The 23588-nt window shown below is 36.6% G+C and overlaps 2 protein-coding genes and 2 long non-coding RNA genes across 5 annotated transcripts; 1 reads left to right on the forward strand and 3 right to left on the reverse strand.

Annotated features, from left to right (window-relative positions):
• The first annotated feature begins 2253 nt into the window (after positions 1–2253).
• LOC110921708 lies at positions 2254–4177 on the forward strand. The gene is made up of 3 exons (XR_002582552.2): positions 2254–2757; positions 3375–3430; positions 3969–4177. It is a non-coding gene; the product is annotated as an uncharacterized LOC110921708 (long non-coding RNA).
• Positions 4178–5458: 1281 nt separating this feature from the next.
• Positions 5459–6529, reverse strand: LOC110925142 (probable FBD-associated F-box protein At5g38565). The gene is made up of 4 exons (XM_022169113.1): positions 6410–6529; positions 6187–6339; positions 5539–5779; positions 5459–5481 (listed from the first exon to the last, which is right to left on the reverse strand). Exons 1-4 carry the CDS (start codon positions 6527–6529, stop codon positions 5459–5461), a joined length of 537 nt encoding a protein of 178 aa, XP_022024805.1.
• A 4708-nt stretch (positions 6530–11237) lies between these two features.
• On the reverse strand, positions 11238–15294 carry LOC110921743 (putative F-box/FBD/LRR-repeat protein At1g78760). Of its 2 annotated transcripts, none has more exons than XM_022166093.2 (5): positions 15152–15294; positions 13145–14050; positions 12917–13063; positions 12228–12503; positions 11238–11554 (listed from the first exon to the last, which is right to left on the reverse strand). In XM_022166093.2, exons 2-5 carry the CDS (start codon positions 14024–14026, stop codon positions 11510–11512), a joined length of 1350 nt encoding a protein of 449 aa, XP_022021785.1. In that variant the 5' UTR covers positions 14027–14050; positions 15152–15294; the 3' UTR covers positions 11238–11509. The 2 variants fall into 2 exon arrangements, with proteins under 2 accessions (XP_022021785.1, XP_022021784.1); XM_022166092.2 differs by having other exon boundaries at positions 12917–13069.
• A 5906-nt stretch (positions 15295–21200) lies between these two features.
• LOC110921742 lies at positions 21201–21599 on the reverse strand. The gene is made up of 2 exons (XR_004885777.1): positions 21412–21599; positions 21201–21340 (listed from the first exon to the last, which is right to left on the reverse strand). It is a non-coding gene; the product is annotated as an uncharacterized LOC110921742 (long non-coding RNA).
• Positions 21600–23588: the final 1989 nt, after the last annotated feature.

The following is a 23588-nucleotide window of genomic DNA, read 5'->3' on the forward strand; positions in this document are numbered from 1 at the left end:
ATGTACCCTGGTTTCGGAAGAGATAAATCAGTAAATGGCATCGTTGGATGGAACTTTTGGGGAGGATTACGACTGTGGAACTTGAACATGTATGAGCTTTGTAGCTCACTATCGACTCTAACTTATCTGATCAGACTCGCTTTGTTCACGCCGGAGAACTGAAGGGAGAGAATTTTCAAGTTGAACCAATGCGGGGCATGGAGAAGCAACCTTGGCAGGTCGGACGATATTCGCTACCTCATGGAACGAATGTGGATCTCCTTTTACAGCAGCTGTAGGAAAATTTGTGTTGAGCAAAGCACCCCGGCCTCGATATTCTAGTCGTCTGGGTTTTGATGAGAGACTTTAGGATTTATAAACCTTGTACTGGTAATCGGGCATGAAGGCCCACCTAGCTATGCATGGGAATGATGTTTGACTAGTCGGAAAGTCAAGGTAAAGTATCAACAACCAGAAACACCCATATGGAAATGAGAACAGACTGTCGTTGATTCTGGCACTAGTCTGCCTACAACTCGAAATGGAAACAATATCACCTGGGTGATCGTCGATGGTCTCACGTTACCAGCACATTCTCTTTCAACCAAAGAAACTGACGAGTCTTCACAACTGTGAATGTTCCTCTGAGAGAGGCGGCTTTTAGGCACGAGGTGCCAGCTCCAGTTATCTCTGATTTTGATCTATACCTGATTCAGGACAAGCCTTGCACGACACTCTTGGCTCGCGTATGGACATGAGCATTATCCGTCATCATAGGACAAACGGTTAGAGTAAACGAACCATCTGGACACTCAAAGACATGTTGCAAGCATGTGTGATTGACTTAGTGGAATTTGGAAGGACACATACCTTTGGCTGAGTTCTACCGTAGCAGTTACCATTCTAGTATTCAGACAACTCTGTTTGAGGCACTGCATGGACAGTACGCTAACCTCCTTGTTGAGTTAAGGAGGGTGACAACGTAATCGCAGGTCCAGGGCTTGTACTTGGAAACCCTTGGGAAGATTGTTTGGATCGGAAATCGTTTGGCAGCCACGAGTGACCATCAGGAAAGTTGATAAGCTTAGGAAACACTGGAAGTTCGTGTAGGCGGTCGTATCATGTGAAAATCTCACCCTGGGAGGGTGTGGTACGCTTGGGAAGCGTGGCAAGCTTAATTTACGTTATGTTGAGTCATTCAGAACTCTGGAAAGAATCGGTAAAGTGACCTACAAACTCAAGTTACCTGACGCATCGGGTAATGTCCACCATATCATTTATGACTCGAATCTAAAGAAGTATTATTCAATGGAACACTTGTGATGCCCCTACTACCGTCTAAGGTCGACGACAAGTTGCAGTTGTCAAGTTATCTATTGAGAGCATGAACCAGGAAGTCGAGATTCGTTAACACAGTTGGATTCCAAACGAGAAATTTTGTTGGAGCTCAAGACGTGGACCGGAGTTCACAAGGGAGAGCAGTAACCGGAATAAGCTCTAGTATCCTCAGTTGTTCAAACGGTTGTATCAACTTCTGATATCATTGGCAAATTTCGGGACGAAATTTCTTTCAAGTTGGGGATGATGTGACACCCGACAATTTTCGGTTAACTCCGTTAACACAAACTTCATTCATGCATTACACTTGATTAGGGTAAATTAAGTGTGTCAGTTATTTCACAAACACTCACATAATGGTAATTCGGGGAATTACTGGATCACACATGGGTTTATATTCGAACATTGGTCGGAACAGTATTCCTAAACAAATAAATAAATATAAATTTGGTGAATTTATATGTTATGTGACTTATATGTGGTTAGTGAACCTTCGTGAAACCGTATTTATTTTCTTGTAACAACGTGTTATTTACGAACCCACACAAGGAGCGTATAGTATATCTTAGCCTAAATTTCGAGGACGAAATTCCCGTAACATGGGGAGAATGTGACAACCCGTATTTTCGACCCTGGTTGATTACGTAAAGTTACCTGTAGAAATATCAGGGATTGTTGTTTAGTAAATAATAATAACTTATAGCGAGCGAACACTTTATTTAATTGACAATTACAGTGACGCCTTGCCACAATTCTATACGCATATTTTTCTACATGTGTGTATATATATATATAGGTTATACATATTCGTTTTTATTAGATTAGTAAACATAATTTAAACTATATATTTAATCGATCATTTATTCGAGCAGATTTATTTAAAGCGAGAATCAACGGTGTTCGTATACGTATTACACACCCATCTAACCCAACGCAAACCCTAGGTATAAAACCATCTTTTTCTCTCATCCTCTTCATATTTCTTTTACACAACTCAAACCCTAGCCCCACTAACTGATCCTAGAGAGAGAGCGCACATTATCGTTTTGTTTTCAAAACCTTCTGCCGCAAAACATCATCACCTTCTACAAAACAAACCGTATCACGTTTTAATGGTGTTCTCCTTGATTGCTTCGAGCGACGGCCTCAAGAAGGTAGGAAGAGTTCCGCCAGATATCTAGTTCCACCATTGTTGCACGTAAAGCTTAGATTTCGTATCTCAGTCGATCGTTCGTTCCATATTTAGTTCGTTGGTGGTGGTTCCCATTCTTGATTCTTCTTTAATCACATGTATGAAAATTGATTAAAGCAACCTTATGAAGTTAGTTTGGTCACCGTGAGGGAACTGGTTGTAACGTGGTTGTGGGCGTGGGGCTGAATTGTCGACCATAGATCTCACGTCTGTTTCGGTTTGATGTTGCGACTTCAAGATCATCTCAGGTACGGTTGGGGATGGATATTATTGTTTAAGATTTGTGTGTTGATCGGTATGATATAAACATAAGCTATTAATATTTGATAATATTGAATCATGATTAGTAATAATTGGGCCTCACATGCTTAGGCACATGCATTTCTGATTAAGTCAATTTGGGGCCGATTGTGTAAGTAATGATAAAGTTGGTTAGTGTCTTGGGATGGGGCCACTATTTTAGAGAACATGACTTTTATTTAGACTAGGGCCGATGACCATAAATGGCCTGATCATACTCGATTTTAATTGGACCACATGACTAAACTTGACTAAGCAATGGCCGACAATTCAATCTATTAATCTAATGTCATAGAACAGTGTAACAACATGGGGGCTGCTAGAATTTATTAACAAACTGCAAATTGTCGGATCACTTTTTCAATCTTTATCTATTACATGTTAATAATGTTATCTTGGAATGAGGATCATGATTTGATTTGTGTGAGTAGCCGATACATAGGTTAATGGTTATTACGTGATATGCATGATACGTGTTGTACACTAACCCTGTGATGAGTGCAAACTGTGTAATATATGTGACATGGTTGATTGTGAAACTGACTATTTTTGGTAACCACGGTAGGGTTGGTTGACCAACTGAGAACGGATAATGTATCAAAACATACCGAGCAAATCAAGGTGAGTTCACTGCACTTTTCTAAGCATGCGTCCCGGTGGTTTGGGACATCTGGTAAACGTTTCTGAAGGGAATACTGGGTAAACTGTTTATTTGGGATGTTGGTTATTGAACACAGTATAAATCATGTAAGACCCCATACATCTACCGTGTTGCTGAAGAAGCAACGAGGTATTTAGTTGATAGCGCTATTAGGTTTGGCACCCTCACACCGGGCCGAAAGGACGGGCGTGAACTAATTACCTGGACCTCATGACCAATGCCTAGTTAGAGGCATTGGGGTTGGGCATTCACATCGTGTACATATAAGACCCCTTACATCTATTCAAGGTTGTTTGATACCTTGACCTCATGACCAATGCCTAAATGGAGGCATTGGGGTTGGGCATTCACATCTAGTCGCCACATACGGTAATCGAGTAAATAACAACATCAAATCAAATTGTTGAACTATTTTATACACATATCTGGTAACTAAACGCGTTAACAAAACTTTGAACTCACCAGCGTCGTCTGACACACTTGTCTGCATGCTTGCAGGTCGTTAGATTTCTGATTATGGACTTGCTATCTGGGAGCGCTGGAGTGGTCATGGATCGAGACTCTTGGATACTTGTCACATTGGTTCTTGAACACTTGTTTGAAACAATTGATTAACTGTTACTATATGCTTCCGCTGAACACGTACCTTGGTTTTAAACTTATGACTTGGATTTATATTTTGAAATGAATGGAATGTTTTATTTAAATATTATGTGTAGTTCAATGTGATTGGTGGCTTGGATCCTGGTACATCACATGTCCCGCGGTGATTCCGCATATGGTATTTTGGGGGTGTGACATTATGCCTAGTGGAGATGAATATTATCGGGTGGTTCCATTGGTGGCACGATGATACTCTAGTGGTCCGTCAGTGATCCAAATTTGCCGTTAAAAAAAACTATAATGTATAACACAATAATTTAAAAATAGTTCAAACTAGTAAAGTAAGAAAACCTTTGAATGCATTTTTCATATTATTACCTGAACTCGTCAGATTCTTTTTTATTTATATAAAAAACTTTTTTAAGAAAAGCATGAGTTTTTGTTCCGCCACCGGATTTATGTCTACATGGTTTTTCGCTAACTACGTTTTAAGGCTAGAACCATTGGTGACCAAATGGTTGGTTGGTTGCCCAAAAAGTGAAAAAAAAAAAATCACTTTTATCTCACGACTTGGTTGTTGGGGCAACTTTGGTTGTGAAATATTTTAATATTTTCAAGATGACACATGTTGACAAATAAATGGTTAGTTTTTTAATTTTGTTTTTCATTTTTGTTGTATAACAATGAATTCTACTTAAAACATGATTTCCTTTAATAACTTATTAATATTTAATTATTAAAAAAATCTGAAAACACAGTGTTGTTTAATTTTTTTTTTGTGAACATAGCGATATAAATTTTATAAAAAACCGAGTTGATTCAAAAAAAAATATTTTTTAATTAATTTTTCTTATAAAAAATGCATATATCTTTGTTTTCCACATGTTCTAATCTTATTGGTTCGTTAGATTTTTTCGATAACTTTATTATCTAAAAAATCTAACATTATCTGATTAAAGAAAACACAAAATATTAAAATTCATGATTTTTCCCTATAAATATTACATATGATTAACTTATATTTTTGTTATTTATTTTGATTCTATAACAAATCGGTTTCAAATGAAAATATTAATTGTAATTATTTTTAATGCATTTATGGATAAACAATAAGCATAAAAATATATATTTAATATAAAATGTTTTAAAGGTTGGGTTGTGAATGTGAGTAAAAGGTTGAAGTAGGTTGGGTTGTATAGGTGGAAGAGAGAGAAATTAGTTTTTTATTAAAAGGTTGGGTTGAGATTGGTTGTGGATGGAGATAGCAAAATGGTCTAAAAACTAAAATAAATAGTCTTAAAATCACTTTAAAAATGCAATCGCATACACACACCTCTTCTACTGGTCAACCATCTTTGGTTCAAGGGGAGAAAAAGCATAAAGGTTCAGTCTTTTGATCGTTTGAGTGCTAACAATATAATCATTAACAAAAACTATTTTTTCAAAGATCGAAAATGGATCTTACAATGCCTAGAAACCCTTGGAAGTTCAAGCAACTTTGCACACAATCGTTTTTCTTCTTCTAAGCATAAGTTTTCTCCGGTGATTGTTACCGTCTTCAAAACCTCTGCATTCCCCAACACGTATTCCAGAAACTTTATATCACATTTCCACCCTCGCGAAACCGAACACTTGATGGTTGTAAGGTTTGCTAGCATGCAAGCGGGGACCAACTTCGGTTCAATCCAACTAGATTGTTTAGGCTTCTGTTTTTAACACAAGCAACAAAGAAAAAAACTTAATATTAGACTATGTGTTGTGAGAGGTGTGAGATGTGAAAAAAAGTGTGCCACATAGACGCCACGTAGACAATGAAGCTTTAATATATATTTCACACCATGTAAGGTGTGTAGTGGTGTTATGAAATGTGGTGGTGGGCAAAGGTGGATATAGATGATTGGTGTATATATTAATTATAATTAAAAAAGTGAAACACTTGGTGGGGGCGTGGGGAAGTTCCCACGCCCCAACCCCGCGCCTCCGTATGCGCCCCGCCCAAGCAGTTTCCCATCCCCACATCCCACCAACGTGGCACTAAACCACGCCCCACAACGTTCAGTCTTACATTGCGATAAGAAATAGTTAAACAAGTAAAGAAGAAAAATCGTCAAACCTTGAAAAACCGCCCAACTACCTCATCAATACACAAACTTTTTAACTCGGGACAACTTTTAAGATATTGAGGGATTAGTCCATATTGCAAAAAACCCTTCAACTCCAAATGCTTCATATTTGGAAAGATTGGAAGAACTGAAGTGAATTGGACCTTCAAAAAGAGTGTAAAGTTACAACTGATGCAAGAACTAAAAATCATTTAAAGAACTTAAAAAACTTACATCTTGAATTGAAAGATTTTGAACTCCTCTGATTTCGTTTAGAAGCTCAAACCACATATCACTAACCATTCCTTTATAACATGCAATAGATGCCCCAACCAAAGACGACAAATCTTCCATTACAAACAACGAGTGCAATACTCCACCAACAAACAAATATTCAAGATTAGGGACGCGTAAAACAACTTTGTTGATAACATAGTTGGTACGTGATCTAAATATTAGTTTCAGGCGTTTCAAAGTAGGGATATTGAATATGTAATCTCCTTCATTGTTGTGTTTTGCTATTTCCAAAGATAAACTTTCAAGCACTGGGCAGCCGTGGATAAGTTTAAATACATTGATTATCGAACTGCTATAACGTGCAATATCAATAGTTTTAAGGCAAGGAAGATAGACAGAAGACGGACACACCCAATTATAGTAATGATTGAATTTATGTGTTATTCTTAACTTTGTTAGCGTCTTGCAAGTGAACATGCTTAAAGGAAAGTCAAGCTTGGGACTAACTATGTCAAGCTCATGAACGTTTAACCTGACTGCCTTATCGATCAATTTGGATACACATAAGCTTCGAACTTTAGGGCAAAGTAAGTGTAATCGAAATAATTTAACTTGAGATGTTTTGCAAGAATTTAGCACCCGAGCCACAAACTTAATGAAGCTCCTTTCATCGGATGGGTGACGGCCATTATAATAAAAGTCAAGGTTTGTGACCAACGTCCATCTATACCTCCAGCTTTTGGATAAAATGCTAGTTTGCACCGCAGATTTCGTAGGCATCAGAGAGAGTATGTGCAAAAGAATAACTTCAGGCAACCTGTTCAGTCTGGAACTCATGGTTTGTTTCCTGAAAAATCAAACCCAAAAGTTCAGAATATTTCCAATTCTTTTCAAATTAATATGAAAAATGGTTGTAAATATTCACAGCACTTAAGAACTTTCGATTTTAAAGCATGCAACACTCCATGATGGTGTTGAACTATTAAGGAGTTAAAAAGCAGATATTAAACATTCCATACAAAAGCAGGATCATTCAAAGTGACAAACCTGATTAATTGAATTCTTTACTTACGTGCAAAGATAACAAGAAAAGCTATGAGGGTTTGGGATTTAAAAGAAAAATTCCTAGTGGATTACAAATTTGATCTTAAACTCCATCTCAGAGCATTGAGATTCAAATCCTCATCCATATCCATGTAATCGAGCTAAAAATGTTTTTATCTCTAATATTTGTTCTTTAATTTTAAAAAAATCACCCCACATCTCATTTTTTTAAATTTATCTCTATTCAATTAAATAATATTTATTTATAATTTTTTATTATATTTCCACTCACAACTACTCATAAAAATTATAAAGAATAAATAGGAAATGTATCAAATTATTCAGTTTAGTATAGGGTAATTGAATGGATGATGAAATGGAATTGACAAAGGAATGAAATGAATTATTACTTTTTGTTGTTTGGTAGGCAGGAAAAGATGGAGGAAAAAAAATCGATGGTGGGTGGCAGCAGTGGGTGGTGGTGGTTGTCGTAGTGGGTGGAGGTGGTGGGTGGTTGCAATGGTGGTGGGTGGCGAGGGGTGGCGGTAAGTGGTGGCGGTGGTACTTGTGGTCAGCGGCGACGACGATGGGTGACGATGGTCAGTGGTGGTGGTGGTGGTGCCGGTGGTTGGTGGCGGGCGGCGGCGGCGACGAGTGGCGGTGGTGATGAAGGTGAGAAAGGGAATGGAATGAAAAAAATAAGAGGGTGAATAGAATGGATTTGGGGTTTTTAGAATGAATAGAATGACTCATGTAATGTGATTTCATTATCTTGACCAAACAAACACGTTTTTTTTTTTCATTCCTTCGCAATACTCATTTCATTTCATCTCTTATTCATGCACACCAAACACTACCATAGTGTTAGCATATGCCAGTTAAATTTAAGATTAAACTCCTTTTTCAATTTTATTTTTAAATAATTTGTGGTTGTTGATAATAATAATAATAATAATAATAATAATAATAATAATAATAATAATAATAATAATAATAATAATAATAATAATAATAATAATAATAATTGTGAAGTTTCATATAATTATGAAATTAAAATCAACGTAATATAATAATTAATCCAGAAATTTAAAAGTAAGTTTGAATGCAAATCACCAAATCAATTTTACCAACTAAATAACCTACGTAACCTAACTTCAATACATCTAATCTAATCTAATTCATTATTAAATTAAAATCAACGTAATATATATATATACTAGGTTATGGCCCCGTGTATTACACGGGTTGATTAATGAAAACGATATAATTTATTATTTATAAATACTTATTATTTTTAATCTACTCTTGATAGTTTTGATTGAACATTCGTAAGTTGTCATTAATTAATAGCATTGAATTTCATGTGACAAAGCTCTAATAACATTGAATTTTATGGGATAAACCTCCTAAAATTATAAAATAAAAAACCAAGTCATCAAAATTCACACCAACAAAACCGGAAAAAGTTGAATTAAAGAAAGGAATATTGGTTTTTAATAATCCCAACTATTCGTCGTTTCCCGCTAACAGTTCCAATTTCAAAAATAACCACTATCTGTCCCAACTATCAACATATTAGCTTCAAATGATCCATGACTAACAAAACCCTAATGTTATTAGTCTCCGATCGCCGGAAAAACATTTTTAGCCGGAAAAAGATTCCTAAAGGTCTGATCTAAGGTTACATAAAGGTTGGGGACGAAAATATTGAGTTTTCCAGCCAAAAACTTGAGTTTTCCGGGGATGAAAGAATTTACGACGACCTCAATATTTGGGGCTTTTAGTATAAAAATATTCCTAAAGTAAGTAATAAGGTTACAAAGAGGTTTGTGACAAAAAAATTGAGTTTTCCGGCCAAAAATAAGTTTTTTCGGTCAAAAACGTTTTTCCGGCGACCGGAGACTAACAACGTTAGGGTTCTAAAACATTAGTATAATCCATGAGTTACCTATGCTTATTTATTATAATACAATTTTGATAACTCCTATTGTAAAGTAAGCACAGGATAAATATAAATGGAAAAAAATAGTAAAAGATATAATTCATAGATTAAAATAATATATTCTTTATTTGAATATATTTTTTATTTGAATCTTATTAACAAATACTATCTATATCTATTTGTTTAGGGTAAAAGATAAAAAAATAAAACTTATGGATTAAAATAATATATCTATTTGTTTAGGGTAAAAGATAAAAAAATAAAACTTATGGATTAAAATAATATATTTTTTATTTAAATCTTGTTAATAAATATTATCTATATTTATTTATTTAGGCGGGAAAGATAATTGAGATCACCTCATAGAACGCCATGTGTCATTTATATGATTTACTTTATTATATGTATAGATATATTTTTTTGAAATGTATACTTCATTAGAAACAACCAGCCCAAAACCTGGCCAGCGCAAACAAAACAAACTCTACATCAATTCAAATTTACACCAATTCTCCCATATGACATTGTTGTATTTCGATCTATTAGAAAACCACAAAAAACCTAACGCCTTCACTTCACTTGTAATGCTCTCAATTCTAACCGGTCTTCCGGAGAACTTCAACTCGTTCCTCGCCTTCCAAATACTCTAACATATCATGATGATACCGTGTAAAGCTTCTTTCCTTTGCTCCGTCAACCCGGCAGTGTAGTGAAGCTCGAGAAGGTCCTTAAAGGAAAAAGCGAAAACGTTTGGAATTTTACACCAAGCGCTAACGAATTGCCAAACAAAATCAACAACCACTCAAGACGTGAAAAAATGTTCAACCGTCTCATAATATAATAATTAATCCAGAAATTTAAAAGTAAGTTGCAATGGAAATCACCAAATCAATTTACCAACTAAATAACCTACGAACCTAACTTCAAATTCAAATCATCTGATCTAATCCATTATATCAGGGATTGCCGGTTTGTAGCATGCTATTTTGCCCATAAAATATGGTCTGGATGGAAGAGGTGATGTATTTGCTCAATTGAGGACATCCCGGGATGCTTATCCGGTGATTTAGTTGACCGTGCAGAAAAAAAAAATATGGTCCTAATGTCATCTGATTGTTCATTTTTGACGATCTAGTTAACGTATTGTCACATTTAACCTCTTTATCATTTGAAAATTCCTACGCGTCTCTCTTTAATTCCGCCATCCAAATATATTAATTTACATTTTTATATTGTTGCATGTCATTGTCGTACGCTCTAAATTTGGACTTTAGACTTGTTGTGCATTCAATGTGAATTATTAGGTTTTTACTCATTATCACGCGTTCCTTTAATTTGACTTAAACGATGATTTTATACGACTTATGTTTGGCCGTTTGACTGTGATATTAAGTATCGTCAATGACTTGATGTTCCATTTGAACCCCAATACACAAGCAAGCCATGTAGGAAACCATCAAGGCACCGACGTGTTGCACCATCCATAGTGTGATTAGACCAAGACGCCTCCAAAATTTTCGCATTGGACAGGCAATGAGGCATCTTGATTCATCCTTGAACTATATCATATTGGTCGGCTTTTTTAGGCGTTTAGAGCAAGTAGGTAAATACCACTTTATTGCCTTAAACTAATCCAATACACATTTAAGAACATTGAATATTAGGATTACTAAATTCATGTAATTTAGTAATCCAAGCTGCAGCCATTACTACTATTTTTTCTATGTAGTTTACAAATTATTGGCACACGGGTATTTATCTTAGCAGTTAATAAACGATGGGACTGGCATCTCACAGGCACATTCTATCATGTGGAGTGCATGATTGAATCAAGCGATATAATAAACTCATGTTGGTCTCGATTCAGCCCCAAAACCACAAGCACAAAACTAGGTGAATACAATGTAATTGAATTCTTCATCAAATGTCCAAAAGAAATAAACGAGATGCATTGTAAAACGCAAAGTTCGCATCAAGATTTACCAGAAATGGAAACAACTTGCATCTTGAACAGCTACTGGATTCTTGATCTTCTATAGCTCACCCGAACAATTTGCATAAAAGGTTACCAATGTGAAAATGTATTCATTGAAGGCTACTGGTTCAAGCAATCAATAAAATGCCTCTGCTTCATCAGTGTCATCGTATTCGAATTCCTACAAAACAAAGATTTAAATTATATTTCTTCCAAAATTTTCATCTAATAAGGTACTAAAATTGCCATTATATCCATTATTAGTTCACATATAATAGTGCAAATCATAATATTGATAAACAAAACTGAAATCTAGAAACTAAAATGAAAACTATATTTATGGTGTTTTCATCCAAATAATTCAAAAAGAGTAACATTTTAGTCCATGTGGTTTGAGCCATTTTGCCAGTTTAGTCAAAAGGTTTCATATTTCACCTGTGGGTCTAAAAAGGTTTCACCGTTGCCATTTTAGTCCACTGGGTTAACTTCATCCATTTTTTCTGTTAACGAGAAGGGCAATTCGGTCATTTTATATGTAATTCTGTTAACTAGAAGGGCAATTTGGACATATAAAATGACCGAATTGCCCTTCTCGTTAACATAAATAATGGATGATGTTAACCCAGTGGATTAAAATGGCAACGGTGAAACCTTTTTCGACCCACAGGAGAAAAATGAAACCTTTGGGCTAAACTGGAAAAATGACCCAAACCACATGGACTAAAATGACATTTAACTCATTCAAAAACTATTACAATTTGGTAAAGTAAGAAAACCCTTTTGAGGGCATGGTATCATATCGTATTTAATTCGAGTGTTAACAATATAACCATCAACAAAAGCTAACTAAATACCTGAGGCGGAGGCAATTTCCGTGTTCGAAAACGGATTTCACAATGCGGGGAAGCCCTTGGAATCTTTAGCACCTGTGCACAAAAACACGGGTCTTCTTCTATGAGTAAGTTTTCCTGAGCGAATATAGTTACCGTCTTCAAAACCTGTGCATTCCCCAACATGTACTCCAGAAACTTCATATCACATGTATCACCATCGCATTTTGAAAACTTGATTGTTGTCAGGTTTGTTTGCATACAAGCAGGAATCAACATAGATTTTTCAGGCTTTTGTTTCTAACACAAACAAAACAGGAAGTTAATCTCAATATCCATCGTTTATAAAAAAAAAAACGGCTGAGGCATGCGTCTCGAAGCGCCCAAAAGTTGCGCTTCAGGGCGCCTCAGGGGGTTTTAATTTTCTTGACTTTTTATGTCAATTTCAAACATTTCATGTCTTTTTATGTGTGTTTTTTTATGTTTTTGATGATGGAATTAGTTAATATTTTATTTTATATAAGAAATATAATTTTTATATTTATTTTTTAATTCTGCCTCGGACTTGGGCCTCAGTTTGCCTCGAGGCGTACGCTTCGTGAGGCAAAGGGAAAACGCCTCGAGGCACGACTCCGTACTTATAAACCTTGTCAATATCATATAATGATTAAAAAATGAACTGAAACAAGTTAAGAAGAAAAATCAGGTCAAACCTTGAAATCCCTCCAATCTACAAAATCAATAATCAAAATCTTCAACTCGGGACAACTTTCAAGAAATTGAGTGATTTGTCCATGTCGCCAGGTACCGGTCAACTCCAATTGCTTCATATTCGGAAAGATGGGCAGAGGTGAAGTAAACTGGAACTTCAACAATGAATAAGAAAGTCAAAATTAGTCCAAGAACGTGCATAAAATCATTCAAAGAAGAATTAAACTTACATTTTCTATTGAAAGATTTTGAACCCCACTGAGTTTGTTTAGTATATCAGCCCACAAGAAATCAAATTTACTATGCCAACATGCAATCGATGCCCCAACCAAAGACGACACATCTTCCATTTCAAAAAACGAGCACAATACTCCATCAACAAACAAGTATTCAAGTTTAGGGACACGTAACATAATTTTGCTGTTACCATTGCTGGAGCCTGATCTACATATTAGTTTCAGCCATTTCAAAGTAGGGATGTTCAATACGAAATCTTGTTCATCATTGCATGATACTTCCAAAGATAAACTTTCAAGCACTGGGCAGCAGCCATGAATGGCTTGAGGATTGTTACACCCAACAATGTCAAGAGTTTTCAAACAAGGAAGATAGATCGTAGACGGAAACTCCCAACCACCAAAATCACAGGCACTAAGTTCTAATCGTAAGCTTGTGAGGGTGTTGCAGGTGAACACGCTTAAAGGCAACTCATATTGGATAACACATATGTCAAGCTCACGGACGTTTAACCTGACTGCGCTATCAATCCAATTTGATACACTTGACCCTATAGCATGGTGATAATTAGAAACGTGTAACCTAAACAATTTTACGTGAGAAGTTCTGCAATACTTCAATGCCCGATCCACAAATTTTATGAAGTTTCCTTCATTCCCGTCAACAAATTTTTTAATAATCTTTTCATTAGAGCGATGATAGCGAGTATAATCAATGTCCAGGTTTGTGACAGACGTCCAAGTGTACCTCCATCTTTTAGATAGAACGCTAGTTCGCACAGCAAGTTTCGTAGGCATTAGAGAGAGAATGCGTGAAAGAATATCTTCAGGCAACATGCTAAGCATGTCGTCTACATTTTCAGTTGAGGAACTCATATTGTATGGCTCTTAAATTTTTTCCTGAAAAACCGAACCCAGAAGTTCAAAATCTTCCCAATAAGTATCCAATATGAAAATTCACCACAATCCAAATGATTGTAAATATTCACAGCACTTGGCAGCTTTAGGAAAAATGAACGCTAAAACGCATAATGCTCTGTTTATTTGTTTACTATAGTTTGGTTGTAAACTTGAAAAATATATATAGAACATTCATTTGAAAACCAAGATTTACGTTGAGACTGCGAGAACCGTATCATACGCTTATACCTATAGTTTTAAGTTACATAAGGCGTTTACATAACCAGCCCACCCTGTTAACTTTTTCTCCCCTGTTAGATAACCAATGCACCATGTAATGTGTGTGTTTGTGTGTACATATAGATTTGGATTCATCCATCACTTGTGGTCTAGTGGTTGGAAAGACTTGGGTTCTCCTTGGAGACCCAAGTTCAATCCCCACTAGTACCATATTTGGTGGATAAAGGCAATGAAGGCTAGTTCTCCCAGATCCTAGGTCAAGAGTTCGAGCCCGAGCCACCCCGGGTTTTAGTCCACCGTGCGTTACGCCAAAGAGATTCTCTCTTGTGGCAACGCAAGCCCCTGCCGCTGTCAGTGGGTGGTATGGTTTCCCAGGGAACGTCGTTAGCGAACCTCTGACACCAGCGTGAACTCGGTTAAGACAAATAGGCTGACCCGAGTAGGGTTAGGGCCTCTGCGTTAAAAAAAAAAAAAAAAACTATAGATTTGGATTCGGCCAAAAAGAACATTTTGCCTGAAAAGTGGAAAAATGATTTTTACTAAAGCTGTAAACAAACTGAACCGAATCAAACGAGATCTGTTCGTGATGGTTCATTTAAAATTTACCGGACAAACACAATGATTAAAGAACACATAACCGAAGGTGCTCATTCATCATGTGCATATATATAGAAGACAATAGGGATAAATGTAAGTGGTCTAGAAGCCCTAATGGACAGGACTAGTATCGGTCTGTTCCCAAACTATTGAAAGGCTTGTAATTTAAACACAAAATCTGTGAAAATAACCAAAAGTGAACCATAAAGAATCCCCTTCACAATAATAAGTTATGATGCCGAACCAAAAAACAAGCAAACTTACGTCAGAGGAAGCCCTAATCGACGACGAAAGGAAGAATGAAGCTACGACTTGAAGATATAACAACCACCAACGATCCACGATTTGAAGATATTTGAAGCCCTAATCCACGAATGCCATATTTTCCTATTAAAACACAACACACAGCAAAATATTTTAACAGATTTTTGTAGTGTAAACAACGTCATTTTAGTCCGGGCCATTTTGCCAATTTAATTCAAATTTTCATTTTTCGCTTTCGTCTTTGTGTTTAAAAAGTTTTTATCATTGCTATTAGCGGGGGGGTGGGGGGGGGGGGTCAGGGCGCTCTGTGGTGGCAACCCATCACGCATTGTTTAGCGTGAAACACCGCCGTTACCATTGCCCAAAACGCGTGAACCCCATAACTCGTGGTAGCCACAACACGTTGAAGATTTCTTCTGCTTCCTTCTCCTTCACTCCTGCTTCACATGTGGTGAGTGATGGAATCAAGCTCAATAACGTGACGGACAATGATTGGATGTGCTGAGTGATGTAAAGTGGAGCATCCTACCCCATTATAGTCCAACTAACTTAACTTCATTCATTGACCTCACTTAATCATGGACAATTTTGTCATTTCCTTTATTATTTTAATTACATCTTTTATTAAACCCACCATTTTTATTCCCAAATCAAGAACCATTAACATTACAAGCAACTTTCCCAGATCAAGAAGCATTACAAGCAGCTTTTGAGATGGGGAGATTCATCTTCAATGGATCATAATGATCTAGCCCAACAAAGTGTTAAGTGGGTCAGAGTTTTTTTTTTCTTTTTTACTTTTGGTCTAAGATATCCAACCAAATGACCAATAATACCATATGCAACTATGAACTATTCGTATCAGTAGATTCTTATCACCATCTTTTCCTAGTTAATTTTAGATATAACCATTTTAAAATATTCTTATCTTACATAGAGCAGAAAAAAAAAAACACAGTATTTGTATTTTTATAAACAAAAATGATCACCATCATTTTTGTTTTTGTTTGGGGTAACAAGTTTTGGTTTAGCAACATGGGATCTCACTACTAGAAAATGGGACAATTTCCTACACAATTTTTTCATCACAGATTACAACACTTTTTTGACGAATTTCCTACAAAAATTTTTTTCAAGATTTTGTTACAAATTTTCGATGCATCCATGACGAAAAACAAGAAAACCCTAATTAATTGACAGTTACGTCACAAATCTGTCAGAAATAACCTATAAAAGGTTAATTATTATTATTTACCGAATAAATATTAATATAAGCAAAAAATATAAGGGAAAATAATATCGTTTCCTACACATTTGTGACGAAAAATAAGAAAACCCTAATTAATTGACAGTTGCGTCACAAATCTGTCAGAAATAATCTAAAAAAGGTTAATTATTATTTTTTACCGAATAAATATTTATATAAGCCAAAAAATAAGGGGAAATAATATTGTTTCCTATACATTTATGACGAAATATTTATTTTTTAATTAACTTAAACCATCCGTCGGAATTCCATCACAACTTGTGACAAATTTCCGACAAAAAATAAGAAAACCCTATTTAATTGACAGTTCCTACGAGGTGTTTTCCTACATCAGGTGTTTGTCATAAATGCGTAGAAAAGCCAGTTTTATGACGCATTCCAAACCAGATTTTTCCCCATTCTTCTTCACCCACACCCTCCCCCCCCCCCCCAAAAAAAAAAAAAAGAACATCGTGCATTGGACCGAAGAGGAAGAAATCGCACTTGTGACATCAATTGTCGATGCACAACGTATTCTACAACACGGTCAAACCGCGTATTGGGGTCGAGCGTTTCAACAATACCAACAATACATTGGCAACATGCGTCACAACTTAAACGCGTGTCAACACAAATGGCGTTAGCTCAAATCCAAGTTGGATCCATTTAAAGTTTGCTTCGACCGTGTCCCCGCGGTCGACTTGACCCACAACGATCGAGTCGAAATCGCGAAGATAAAGTACAAGCACGATGGGAATACGGATTTTAAGTGGGTTCCCCACTTTAATATTTATCGTATTCTTTAGTTTTTTTTTTAATTTTAGAGTTAAATGCCATTTTAGTCCCTGTGGTTTGGGCCATTTTGCCAGTTTAGTCCAAAGGTTTCATTTTTAACTTGTGGGTCCAAAAAGGTTTCACAGTTGCCATTTTAGTCCACTTGGTTAACTTCATCCATTTTTTCTGTTAACGAGAAGGCCAATTTGGTCATTTTGTATGTAATTCTGTTAACTAAAAGGGCAATTCAGCCATATAAAATGACCGAATTGGCCTTCTCATTAACAGAAAAAATGGATGAAGTTAACCCAGTGGACTAAAATGGCAATTGTGAAACATTTTTGGACCCACAGGTTAAAAATGAAACCTTTGGATTAAACTAGCAAAATGGCCCAAACCACAGGGACTAAAATGGCATTTAACTCTAAATTTTATTAAATCTCTTTTGTTTTTATTTTTTTTTTATTTTTTTTAGGATTTAATAAGTAGGTTTTTATTTTTTAGGATTTAATAAGTAGGTTTTTTTAGGATCTAATAAGTAGGTTTTTATTTTTATTTTTTAGGATTGTGTTTTATGTATTTTTTTTTAAATTAATATAAATTGTGTTTTTTATATAATTGTCAACTAAAAAAACACATGTCACCCTACGTGCCACGCTGCTTTCACACCCCACTTTTTTGGTTGTGGACTAATGGAGCCCACATCTGCCATATATCGAGTAATGCCCCCAACCCAAGCCCCTTCACATCCCATAGTCTAATCCAATACCTTATTTGTGCATCGAATATAGGGCCGTACCAACATTCACAATTTCTAGTTCATGTAGTTCAGGCTAGTGGGTGTGGTGATGACCCATCCTTTGAGGATGTGCCTCCATGTAGGCGTCGAAGGTGTGTGATAACCCTTAAGGGAATGGAGCAAGGGTGTGGAGATGGGTCTCCCCCTTTATTTTATTTTTTTTTTGTTTTTCAAATTTAAATAACTTAGTAATTAAGACACAAAATAACTTTAAAAAATTAGATAACTTCAAAAAACCATTACATTACTTGATAATGCCTCCTCCTCGATTTTTTACCAAGGTTGCGGCTTCGGTTTCAAAGTTTGATCAATGGCTACACATGCCGTTTGATTCCCTTTATTTCGTTTAGAAGTTTGAGGTTGCCTTTCGAGCACAAATTCTTCAACCTCATCTTCTACGAGCTGAGACGATCTTACCGGTGGCGGTGATGATTGTGGTTGCGATTGAAATTGCATCGATTGCATTTATTGCATTTGGTTAATTTGAGTGAAAGCATTGGGGCTTTGTTTGAAACCCGCAAAATAAAATTGCAATGCCGACCAACTCGGATCGACTGTTGAAGAGTAGGCGGGTAACGAGAAAATGTTTGGATTCGGGTTGTTTTAATTGTAGGGATCCATGGCTAATATTTATAAAAATGAAAAGATGTATAAAAGTGAGAGATATTGGGTTGAGATTGTGTGAAAAAATTGGAATAAATGGTTGGTATTTATAAAGGAAAAAAGTAATTTTTTTTAATTAACAGACCCGTTCAACCGCTATAATATTTGAAAAGAGGCCTGGCGAGATCGTCTTGGGGTAGCCGTTTGCGACGGGACGAGACAAGGGGTGCGGTGTAGCCATCCCTCGACGTGGCTAGTCGCCCAGGGGACGAGTCCCACACCCCGAGCCTTATGGTCTTGCATGGGAGTGGGGATTTGTGGACCCACAGATGCTGCACACCTATATCCAGTAACTAAATGCCATATTAAACCCCTTTTAATAACCAACATCGTCAAATGATCCAACATAGACGATGTCATGCCACCAAATGTTGTAATGACATACCTATGGTACCTCCATAACTCCATAAGTAGTTTTAGAATCGGTATCGAGGTCAAGTAAAAATACAGTTTAAAGGCAATTCGTTATTGACACGCTAGGTCCTTTTTAAGCGTTTAGATAGTAAGTAGGTTGAGTAATAACTAAACGAGTTCATACATACGAAACAAGTGATGTTGAGTTCAAGGCAACAATAACTATAACGATGCATAACAAATTCCAAGTTCCAAATTTAAGCAAATTACGATAATGAGACAGAGGATCGACGCTATGCATTTAAAGCCAAATACTTGATGATTAATTTGGATGTATTAGGAATTGCCAAAGGCACAAGAATGTGAAAGGCTTTCAGTGGTCAAACAAAGATTAAGAGTACAGTAACTAATAAATGATATAACGGTAAGACATATATTGTGTACAGGACTACTCTGGACGAGCGGTTAATAATAAATTATTTATTGTGGTACGGAAGTACCCTGAACAAGTGGTTAATGGCAGTGCAAACAAGCCATAAATTGTCTCATGAGAACAAACTCAAAGACAATGAAGCTGGAGTTCAGTAAAATACAGATTGAACAACCGTTATGCAGTGAGCCAATGTTGAAGCTCACATGTACAGCAGTCAAATTATATAATAATTTAACACAACGCAAATATTCCAGCTATACCAAACATTCAGCCAATTTAAGGCATTTATCTCCTATGAAAGCTGCAAATCAGGCGAGGGCCACAAACTACTTAAGAAAAGTGCACAACTGAATCAAGCCTAATAACAAACTTATGTTGATCGATTCGGACATAAAACTGCAAGCACAAAAGTAGATGCACACCATGTAACTGAATTCTGCATCAAAAGTTCAAATAAAATCAACTAGATGCATTGTAGAATACAAAGTTTGCATCAAGATTTACCAGAGATGAAAACAATTTGCATCTTGAACAGCTACGGGATTCTTGATCTTTTATAATTCCCTCGAACAATTTGCATCAAAACTTACCGACGTGAAAACGAGTTCAATGAAGGCTACTGGTTCAAGCAATCAAAATGCAAATCCTTAGTCAGAATCGTCGTATTCGAATTCCTACAAAACAAAGATTTTAATTATAATTCTTGTTATATTTTCATGTGTCCTTCATACACTAATCATACAACAGGGTACTAAAGTTGCCATTATACCCATATATATTCACATATTTACCAATAAATAATGTTAACTCATTAAACTGCCACTAATAATAGTGTGAATAGTAATATAGATTAACAAAACTGTAATCCAGAAACTAAATCATCATCATCATCATCATCATACTCCGTAAATCCCACCAGTAGCAAAGCTAAGGTAGGGTCTGAGGAGGGTAGATGTATACAGCCTTACCTCTACCCTGTAGGAATAGAGTGGCTGCTTCCAGTGAGAGACCCCCGGCTCGATTGTAGTTTTGTATCAAGCCTTGGACCTAAGACACATAACACTTAAACAATCGGGACAGAGACTCAATGGTGCATGTACCCCCGTGTCTTTCAGCTATCAACGTCACAACATGATGCATGATTAACCATCCACCGCTTTTAACGTTATTTTCACGAAATTAGTAAAATAACGTTAAAGTTAGTACCATTTCACTTTTGCCCACCGAGCGCCCACACATATATACATTATACGTGCACACCGCAAGCGGGGCAAAACCAGAAACTAAATCGAAAAACTATATTTGTGGTGCTTTCACAATGGGTTTTCATCCTAATGATTTAAAAATTATACACACAGTAATTCAAAAACTATTAAATTTGTTAAAGTAATAAAGCCCTCTTTAAGGCATGGTAAACTAATTACCTGAGGTGGAGGCAATTTCCAAGTAAGAAAACCCTTTGGAAAATGGATTCCACAATGCGGGGAAGCCCTTGGAAGCTTAAGCACCTGTTCACAGAAACACGAGTCTTCTCGGGTGATCACTGTTACCGCCTTTAAAACCTGTGCGTTACCCAGCATGTATTCCAGAAACTTTATGTCACATGCATCCCCCTTGCATTTTGAAAACTTGATGGTTGTGAGGTTTGTTAGCATACAAGCAACAGGCTTTTGTTTCTAACACAAACAAAACAGAAAGTTAATCTCAATGTCATACAATGATAAAAAAAAAACTTAAAACAACTTATGAAGAAACATCATGTCAAACCTGGAAAACCCACCACTCTACAAAATCAATACACAAAATCTTCAACTCAGGACAACTCTCAAGAAACTGAATGATTTGTCCAGATTGCCATATACCAGTCAACTCCAATTGCTTCATATTCGGAAAGATGGGCAGAGGTGAAGTGAATGGGAACTTCAAAAAGTGAATAGTTAAAGTTAGGCCAAAAACGTGCATAAAATCATTCAAAGAAAAATTAAACTTACATTTTCTATTGAAAGATTTTGAACCCCTCTTAGTTTGTTTAGTATATCAGCCCACGGGAAATCATATATACTTTGCCAACATGCAATCGATGCCACAACCAAAGACGGCATATCTTCCATTTCAAAAAGCGAGCACAATACTCCATCAACAAACAAGTATTCAAGTTTAGGGACGCGTAAAATAATTTTGTTGTTCACATTGCTGTAGCCTGATCTACATATTAGTTTCAGCCGTTTCAAAGTAGGGATGTTCAATATGAAATTTTTTTCATCATTGCATGATACTTCCAAAGATAAACTTTCAAGCACTGGGCAGCAGCCATGAATGACTAGAGGATTGTTACACCCAACAATGTCAAGAGTTTTCAGACAAGGAAGATAGATCGTAGACGGTAACTCCCAACCATAATAATCACAGGCACAAAGTTCTAATCGTAGGTCTGTCAGGGTCTTGCAGGTGAACACGCTTGAAGGCAACTCAGATTGAATAACACATATGTCAAGTTCACGCACGTTTAACTTGAGAACGTTATCAATCCAATTTGATAAACTTGACCCTTGAACCATTTTATTTGAAATGTGTAAACGAAACAATTTAAGATGAGATGTTTTGCAAAACTTCAATACCCGATCCACAAATTTTGTAAAGTTTTTTTCATTCCCATCTTCGAATGTGATAAGTATGTTTTCATTAAAGGTGTGACGTCTAGTATAATCAAAGTCCAAGTTTGTGACAAACGTCCAAGTGTACCTCCATCTTTTGGATAAAATGCTAGTTTGCACAGCATATTTCGTAGGCATTAAAGAGAGTATGCGTGCAAGAATATCTTCAGGCAACATACTAAGCCTGTCGTCTACATTCTCACTTAGGCAGCCTGTAGTGGAGCGCGAACAAGGGCATAGCGCCCATATGGAGCCCCCCACACCGCCCCATGCAGCGCCATGAGCAAAAAAAAAAAACCGGCGTGATATAATTCGCGGCGCGAGGAGGTGAGATTTGTTCTCCATTTTCCATTTTGGTCCCTGCATTTTACAATTTGGTCCCTGCATTAAAACACTTTGGTCCCTGCATTTTACACTTTGGTCCCTGCATTTTACACTTTGGTTATGATGAGGTAGGGCTTTATGACTACGGCCTCAAGCCCCATAAAGCCCCGGGGTGACGTGGCATGCCACATGGCGCATAACGCCCCTTTGGGGGCTTTATGACTACACATGGCCTTATGGAACTCATTGTTTAGCCCTTAACTAATCTGTTCCTGAAAAACAAAACCCAGAAGTTCAAAAGGTTGTAAATATTCAGAGCACTTCACAGCTTTTGATTTGATAGCATGCAAATCACCATCTTGATTTCAAAGTAATAAGTGTGACAATGCAGATATTTTAGTACTAAACGTTCAATAGCAAAACTACACAGGCTCGTGTTTTAACGTAATTAACAAAAACAGTGAAAATAACTAAAACAAATCGGTTTCAAACTCATCCAACCCCTTCAATGTACGTTATTATTGTTGGTATCATTACCACAGGCTTCCCAGGCCCAAGAATTCAGAGTAGACGAATGATAACAAGCGATTACATAATCACTACACATCTCGCACCAATACATGATTGAAACAATAACTTGAAAGAAACTGAACTAACCGAAACAAGAATCGAAACTTGAACCAAACAGAACTTTAATAATCAGAATCTTGCAGTACATGAAACTGGGAGTGGAACCGTGCATTTATATGATGTGAACAGGTGTGTCTTCAATGGTCGCGTTTTTCGCTGCAGGGACGTCGTTTCCCAGATGACCGTATATGCGGTTATATGCAAACTCACACCTTTCCATCATATACACAGCCCAAACCTTAATGACCCAATATTTTAACCTAATGGACTTCTAGAATTTGACCCAATACATAACATGGCCTCAGGCCCAAATCCAAATACATAAACAATAAACAGTAATATGTTCGACCCATATACTAAATAAATATAAACAAACTACCGGCCGCAACCGGATTGCGGATGATCTTGATTACCTACTTTATTCACCGCCCTAAGCAAGAACATCCTAACCTTCCACTTGATCACTTGGTGTCGTTGTTGGTGGTGACCTCGACCACGATCACCAAATCTTCGTCTCTTGAATCGTCGATCCAGCCGTTGCTCTTTTCATCGACCAATTT

Source organism: Helianthus annuus, chromosome 17 (assembly GCF_002127325.2).
Source record: "Helianthus annuus cultivar XRQ/B chromosome 17, HanXRQr2.0-SUNRISE, whole genome shotgun sequence".
Taxonomy (NCBI): Eukaryota; Viridiplantae; Streptophyta; class Magnoliopsida; order Asterales; family Asteraceae; genus Helianthus; species Helianthus annuus.

Bases quoted from the DNA above. Each gene is read 5' to 3' on its own strand.
- LOC110925142 (XM_022169113.1), bottom strand. From the start codon at position 6,529: ATGGAAGATTTGTCGTCTTTGGTTGGGGCATCTATTGCATGTTATAAA. The intron at 5,780-6,186 runs GTTTGACGATTT...TGTTAAAAACAG, and splicing joins TAGTTGGGCGGTTTTTCAAG to AAGCCTAAACAATCTAGTTG. The intron at 5,482-5,538 runs GTAAGATCCATT...TTATATTGTTAG, and splicing joins TCCAAGGGTTTCTAGGCATT to CACTCAAACGATCAAAAGAC.
- LOC110921743 (XM_022166092.2), bottom strand. From the start codon at position 14,026: ATGAGTTCCTCAACTGAAAATGTAGACGACATGCTTAGCATGTTGCCT. The intron at 12,504-12,916 runs GTTTGACCTGAT...TGTTTGTGTTAG, and splicing joins TAGATTGGAGGGATTTCAAG to AAACAAAAGCCTGAAAAATC. The intron at 11,555-12,227 runs GTATTTAGTTAG...TTTGTTTTGTAG, and splicing joins GGAAATTGCCTCCGCCTCAG to GAATTCGAATACGATGACAC.